The 7,151-nt window shown below is 57.3% G+C and overlaps 1 protein-coding gene across 6 annotated transcripts; it reads right to left on the minus strand.

The window, feature by feature from the left end:
* Positions 1-397: 397 nt before the first annotated feature.
* Positions 398-5,969, minus strand: LOC140895361 (tubulin alpha-1D chain). Of its 6 annotated transcripts, XM_073304829.2 has the most exons (6): positions 5,802-5,969; positions 4,600-4,822; positions 4,033-4,181; positions 2,604-2,672; positions 1,972-2,058; positions 398-1,484 (listed from the first exon to the last, which is right to left on the minus strand). In XM_073304829.2, the coding sequence occupies exons 1-6, from the start codon at positions 5,955-5,957 to the stop codon at positions 501-503; spliced, it is 1,668 nt and encodes a 555-aa protein (XP_073160930.1). In that variant the 5' UTR covers positions 5,958-5,969; the 3' UTR covers positions 398-500. The 6 variants fall into 6 exon arrangements, with proteins under 6 accessions (XP_073160930.1, XP_073160932.1, XP_073160933.1 ...); XM_073304831.2 differs by lacking the exon at positions 2,604-2,672; XM_073304832.2 differs by lacking the exon at positions 1,972-2,058.
* Positions 5,970-7,151: the final 1,182 nt, after the last annotated feature.

Below are 7,151 nucleotides of genomic sequence, written 5' to 3' on the forward strand. Positions count from 1 at the left end.
CATATAGTGTTGGATTGGGCCCATGATCTGTGGGGCCCATGTGCTGGCCCCAGCATCCCGACCCCAGGGATCTACACAGCCCACCGGTTCCCCTCTTCCCCTCCATCTGATTCTCCCTGTCACTCATGACCCAGTCGGCATTGTCTAGGGTTAGGGTCTGTGCACCTCACCGGGAGCCCCTCGCCCAGAGCGGAGCCGGGGGATGGGACAATGGCACAGCGGCTCTGTCTCGAGCCAGTGAAGTGCACTCGGCAGCTGGCAGATTGTAGAGTTCAGCCTGGCAGACAACGGGGGTTGCGTCCACTTCCTTCCTGTGGCTGCACCAGGCGTGGGATGAAGGGGCATAGCTCAGATTGGGAACAGGTAAATGGATGCAGCAAACTAAAGCCCTACAATGTGACTGGAGGAACTGTTTTATTTAAGGTGGACAATCGTCCCAAGTGCATCAGTGAGGAAGACATCAGGCTGATTCCCAGCCATCCAAACAGGACATTTACCCTCTAGTATTCATCACCTTCCTCTTCCTCTCCTTCTCCATCCACACTGTCTGTCCCCACCTCCTCGTAATCCTTCTCCAGGGCAGCCATGTCCTCCCGGGCCTCTGAGAACTCCCCCTCCTCCATGCCCTCTCCCACGTACCAGTGCACGAAGGCCCGCTTGGCATACATCAGGTCAAACTTGTGGTCCAGCCGAGCCCAGGCCTCGGCAATGGCCGTGGTGTTGCTCAGCATGCATACGGCCCGCTGCACCTTGGCCAGGTCGCCGCCGGGAACCACCGTCGGGGGCTGGTAGTTGATGCCAACCTTGAAGCCAGTTGGGCACCAGTCTACGAACTGGATGCTGCGCTTGGTTTTGATGGTGGCAATGGCAGCGTTGACATCTTTGGGCACCACGTCCCCGCGGTACAAGAGGCAGCAGGCCATGTATTTCCCGTGGCGGGGGTCACACTTCACCATCTGGTTGGCTGGCTCAAAGCAAGCGTTTGTGATCTCAGCCACAGAGAGCTGCTCATGGTAGGCCTTCTCTGCAGAGATGACGGGGGCGTAGGTGGCCAGTGGGAAGTGGATGCGGGGGTAGGGCACCAGGTTGGTCTGGAACTCTGTCAGATCCACATTGAGGGCACCATCGAATCGGAGGGAGGCGGTGATGGAGGACACAATCTGACCTATTAGCCGGTTGAGGTTGGTGTAGGTGGGGCGCTCGATGTCCAGGTTCCTGCGGCAGATGTCATAGATGGCCTCGTTGTCGACCATGAAGGCACAGTCCGAGTGCTCCAGGGTGGTGTGGGTCGTCAGGATGGAGTTGTAGGGCTCCACCACCGCGGTGGAGATCTGAGGCGCTGGGTAGATGGAGAACTCCAGCTTGGACTTCTTGCCATAGTCAACGGAGAGACGCTCCATCAGCAGGGAAGTGAATCCAGAGCCGGTGCCGCCCCCGAAGCTGTGGAAGATGAGGAAGCCCTGGAGCCCCGTGCACTGGTCAGCCTGCGGGGATCCAGGAAAGAGAGAGGGCTCAGCCTGGGAAAGGGACAGGCAGCCGAGAGTGAAATGTGTGTCCAAGCTCGGCTCTCCCAGGCCGTGTAGCAGAGCAGCCTGTATCGCTCAGCACCCTGCCAGGGGCTCAGTCATCCCATCCCTTGTGCAGTAGGGCCCCAGGATTTCACAGCTGTGCTGTGAGATGACAGGAGGGCTCCGGAGGACTTTCAGTGCTCAGGAGCCCGTGGGGGAAGGTGGAAGTGTTCCAGCAGAAAGAGATTTATGGAAAATGTGTCGGCTTCCAGGACCCCCGTACTGACTCACTGTCACCCGCTCTCTGTCTTTCACCCCTTGCCTGTCTTTATCCTGACTCCTGAAAGCCCCCTACACACACACCCAACTCACCTTCTGCTCCCAGAGCCCTATTACTAATCCTCGCTTTAGTCTCCTTCTCACCATGCCGGGCCCGGGGCTTCTCTCTGCCAATACCACTCACCTCCCGGCTCACCGAGGAGCATGCTGGTGTGAGCTCTGGTGGCACCAGCATGGCTTCAGCATTGGATGCGCAGTCACACCAGCACCACTGAAAGCAAGAAGAGGCTGGAGGCACAGAGCCTGTCCACCGGCTCCTTTCCCTGTGTGGATGGAGAACCCATCCCCTCTCATCGTCCCCCATCCCAGGCTCTGCCATCCTGGGCCTCCCAGGCCAGAGCCTGTCCTGGAGCTGCACTTCTCTGCCTCTTCCCTGAGAGCAGTTTGGGGTCCGCTGCCCCGGGCGTGAAGGGACCTGTTCTAGCTCCCTGGGAAGGGGTGAGACAGCTCCAGCCAGTGCCCGAGACAGCTTGAATTCACGGCACACACTTGGGCACCGAGTTCCCCTGCACCCTGAGGGCATGGACAGAACCCAGATGAAGGCTGCATTAGCAGGTCACATAAACACCACCCTATACCGGAAACCTACTGACCGCTATTCCTACCTACATGCCTCCAGCTTTCACCCTGACCACGCCACACGATCCATCGTCTACAGCCAAGCTCTGCGATACAACCACATTTGCTCCAAACCCTCAGACAGAGACAAACACCTACAAGATCTCTATCAAGCATTCTTACAACTACAATACCCACCTGCGGAAGTGAAGAAACAGATTGATAGAGCCAGAAGAATTCCCAGAAGTCACCCACTACAGGACAGGCCTAACAAAGAAAATAACAGAACACCACTAGCCGTCACCTTCAGCCCCCAACTAAAACCCCTCCAACACATTATCAAGGATCTACAACCAATCCTGAAGGATGACCCAACACTCTCACAAATCTTGGGAGACAGGCCAGTCCTTGCCTACAGACAGCCCCCCAACCTGAAGCAAATACTCACCAACAACCACATACCACACAACAGAACCACTAACCCAGGAACCTATCCTTGCAATGAAGCCCGTTGCCAACTGTGCCCACATATCTATTCAGGGGACACCATCACAGGGCCTAATAACATCAGCCACACTATCAGAGGCTCGTTCACCTGCACATCTACCAATGTGATATATGCCATCATGTGCCAGCAATGCCCCTCTGCCGTGTACATTGGTCAAACTGGACAGTCTCTACGTAAAAGAATAAATGGACACAAATCAGATGTCAAGAATTATAACATTCATAAACCAGTCGGAGAACACTTCAATCTCTCTGGTCACGCGATTACAGACATGAAAGTTGCGATATTACAACAGAAAAACTTCAAATCCAGACTCCAGCGAGAAACTGCTGAATTGGAATTCATTTGCAAATTGGATACAATTAATTTAGGCTTGAATAGAGACTGGGAGTGGCTAAGTCATTATGCAAGGTAACCTATTTCCCCTTGTTTTTTCCTACCCCGCCCCCCCAGACGTAAACCCTGGATTTGTGCTGGAAATGGCTCACCTTGATTATCATACACATTGTAAGGAGAGTGATCACCTTAGATAAGCTATTACCAGCAGAAGAGTGGGGTGGGGGGAGAGAAAACCTTTTGTAGTGGTAAACACCCATTTTTTCATGGTTTGTGTGTATAAAAAGATCTTCTGTACTTTCCACAGTATGCATCCGATGAAGTGAGCTGTAGCTCACGAAAGCTTATGCTCAAATAAATTGGTTAGTCTCTAAGGTGCAACAAGTCCTCCTTTTCTATTAGCAGGTCACTGTGACCCTGAGGGCTGCGCCTAGCTGCCGTACAATGGTGCGGATTCTAGCCATCCTCGTATTCCAGACTGAGGTGTGGCCTGGGCAGGCAGTTGCAGGTCTCAGCCTTGCAGCCTTCCAGCTAGATCCAAGCAGAGAGGCCATTCACCTCTCAGTGGATCCCTGCATGCTGGGCCCTGCAGACTCTGCAGTCCAGCTGCATGTTGGCCACCACTGCTCTTGCCCCAGGCTGACAGAGGAAGCTGGTGATGCCCAGCGAATGTGTGGGCAGCAGAAGCTGATTTTGCTCCCTCACCATCCAACCACCACTCAGCATTATCTCCACCTGGAATCCGAGAGCTTCCCAGAACCCTGCCTGCCCTAGCGTCTTTACCAGCTTCCGGATCCTGTCCAGCACCAGGTCGATGATCTCCTTCCCAATGGTGTAGTGCCCGCGGGCATAGTTATTGGCAGCATCTTCCTTGCCGGTGATGAGCTGCTCTGGGTGGAAGAGCTGGCGGTAAGTGCCGGTCCGAACCTCGTCTGGAATTCACAGCACAGCCCGGTTAGCGCCCGCCCCACCTGGAGGAACCTCGGTGCCCATGCACACCTGAGCAGGGCTGCATGGATTAGCGAGTGAGAGATGAAGGGCTCACGTAGCTTTGTTCCCAGCAGCTGTTCCTGTGACACTGACCAGCCCATGGACCCTGACGTTCCCGCCCTAGATGTTTGTTGCCCCTACCGGCCCCACAGAGGGCTCATAAACCTGCTCTGTGCTATCTGATTCCAGAGGGTGGCCCAAAGAGTCAGAGCCGGGATGCAGAGCCTTTCACACCAGACCAGTGGGGCTGGGTGGCTCAGTTTATTGTGACTGGTGCGTGCAAACGCCGAGGCAGGCCGTGCTCACACAGGGATCACTAGGTCCCCAGCCCCATCCCTCCCCCCGGCGCTCAGCACTCACCAATCACTGTGGGTTCCAGGTCCACAAAGACGGCTCTGGGGACGTGCTTCCCGGCGCCCGTCTCGCTGAAGAAGGTGTTGAAGGAGTCGTCCCCTCCCCCAATGGTCTTGTCACTGGGCATCTGCCCGTCTGGCTGGATGCCATGCTCCAGACAGTACAGCTCCCAGCAGGCATTGCCGATCTGCACGCCGGCCTGGCCGACGTGGACGGAAATGCACTCGCGCTGGGGGCGAAGAACAAGGAACCGTCGTGGGACAGGGGGCCCAGCCGCTGTCTGTGGGGCATGTCGTGCAAGGACAGGACCCGCTGCAGACCGTCTCTGGGAGTGAGGGATCCCGAGACTAGGGAGAGCCATCTACCATCCCCGCCCACCTCAAACTGGGCTCGGGGGGGGCAGGGAGAAATTGGCCAGCTGCTTGTGCATCAGAAAACCGGATTTGTTCACTGGCCTCTCCACGGTTCTGGTGCTGCTTCCTCCAAGTTGCTAGCTGCAGCCCGGAGTTATCTTTCCTCTCCATCCCTCTGCTTCCCTGCCGGGCACTGCTGTCCTGCCTCTCGGCCCGGCTCAGGGCTTTGCTTCCTCACGCTCGCCCCACATCTGGCCTCTCCCGCTACATTCCCCTACAATCGCCCCTTCCCATCATCTGCACAGATCCAGCCCCCGACACCTCTCCCCTCCTCCTCTCTGGCCTCCCTCCATCTCTCTGGCCCCTCTCTCCCAGCTCACCTCCCTTCCCTGGCTGCCCCTCTCCTTCCCCAGCCAGAGTCAGGCTGCCTACCCTCCACACAGCCCCACTCGCCTCCGTCTCAGCCTCCTTCCAGCCTTCACCTGCCCCCCTCCCACTGCGCGGCCCCAGCTTGTTCTGTCCTTTGCCCACTCCTGAATTTGTGCTGTCTGCACCCCCATCCCCCTCCCAGCCAGCAACAGCTGCTGGACAAACGCCCGCCAAGCACCATCCCACTCCTGTGACGCCTCTGAGCTCTGGAGTCTGCTCTGCTCTGGGGCTGCTCCGCGTGCTTCTGCCCACATGGATCACCTTTAGGAGCAGGGACCAATCCCCCCGTACAGCTCTCTTACGTCTAAACCCTCCCAGGGCACCACAGGAACCAGGGAGCTCAGGAGACCCTGCTCCTCCCTAGCCTGGGACTGCCCCCCACTCGCGCTGGGGGGACAGGCAGCCCCAGTCCCAGGCAGGACTCACCATGCTGCAGAGGTTCTTCGATCCGACAGCAAAGGGCTCGGAGGACGAAGGCTGGGAACGGGGGGGGCTCCGAGCTGCGCCTTTTATAGTAACCGGGAGGGAGGGTTTGTTGTTAGTAACAGCTGCGGTGGGGTGGCTGTGCTGGGCACTGCTCATCACGCTGCCCTTTGCTGAGCTGTCTCTGGGTTACAGCTCCTTGCAACACACAGCAAGGGCCTCATAGGGCCTTGGTTACACCAAACAAATCAGTAACTGGGCCTGGCTCCTCCCTGCCACTGCCCGGGGGTCTCGTGTTGGCCCCAGCGCAGCGCCGAGCTGCATGTCTCTGCAGAGCACAGATCTCAGGGGCACAGGAACGCAGGCATCACCAGAGGGATCAGGCTTCAGGTCCTTCGAGCTCCATCTCCTCTCTGGGACAGTGCCCGGCCCCAGATGCTGCAGAGGAAGGTGTAAGAACTAAGCAGCAGCAGAGGTGGGATAATCTGCCCCTCACCCACACTCACACATTAGGTCTCATCCTGGTCTCTAATAGTTCGAGGTTGGCTGAAGCCCTGCATCCAGAGGGACCAGAGCCCTGCCACAGTCTGTTCTAACAACCTCGGAGGGTCCTGTTTTCCAGAGAAATGTCCAGTCCCTTTTTCCATTTTGTTAAATTATTGGCCTCAGTGGCTTCCTGTGGCAGTGAGTTCCACCGGCTAATTAGACAATATGAAAAATATTTTTGTTTCATCAGTTTTGAATTTCCCACCTTTCAATTGCATCCATTGTCCCCTTTTTCTTGTTCTATGAGATGGGAGAACAGACCCACCTTCTCTCCCTTTTCTCAACCAGTCAGTATTTTATAGACTTCTGTTACCTCCCTCTTTTCCATCTCCATAGGTTCTGTTTAGGGGTTGGGGTGCAGGAGGGTACTCTGGGCTGGGACCGAGGGGTTAGAGGGTGGGAGGGGGATCTGGGCTGGGGCAGGGGGTTGGGGCACGGCAGGGGGTCAGGGGTGCAGGCTCCAGGCGGCGCTTACCTCATGCAGCTCCCAGAAGCAGTGGCATGTCCCCCCTCCGGCTCCTACACGGCGACATGGCCAAGCAGGTCTGCACGCTGCCCTGTCCGCAGGCATCGCTCCTGCAGCTCTTGTTGGCCACGGTTCCTGGCCAATGGGAGCTGCGGGGGCAGCGTGCAGAGCCCCCTGGCTGCCCCTATGTGTAGGAGCCGGAGGTGGGACATGCTGCTGCTTCCGGGAGCTGCGCAGAGCCATGGCACACACGGAGCGGGGTAAGCCCCAAACCCTGCTCCCCTGCTGGAGCCGTGGAGGGGCACAAGCCCTGGACCTTGCTCCCTGGTGGGAACTTGAGG

Source organism: Lepidochelys kempii, chromosome 11 (genome assembly GCF_965140285.1).
Source record: "Lepidochelys kempii isolate rLepKem1 chromosome 11, rLepKem1.hap1, whole genome shotgun sequence".
NCBI classification, from domain to species: domain Eukaryota; kingdom Metazoa; phylum Chordata; order Testudines; family Cheloniidae; genus Lepidochelys; species Lepidochelys kempii.

Excerpts from the sequence above, each read along its gene's own strand:
- LOC140895361 (XM_073304829.2), bottom strand. The coding sequence starts at position 5,957 with ATGAGCAGTGCCCAGCACAGCCACCCCACCGCAGCTGTTACTAACAAC. Across the intron at positions 2,673-4,032 it reads TGGACAGGATCCGGAAGCTG|GCCTGTCCTGTAGTGGGTGA; the intron begins GTAAAGACGCTA and ends TTTCTTTGTTAG. Across the intron at positions 1,485-1,971 it reads GCTCCTCGGTGAGCCGGGAG|GCTGACCAGTGCACGGGGCT; the intron begins GTGAGTGGTATT and ends GGATCCCCGCAG.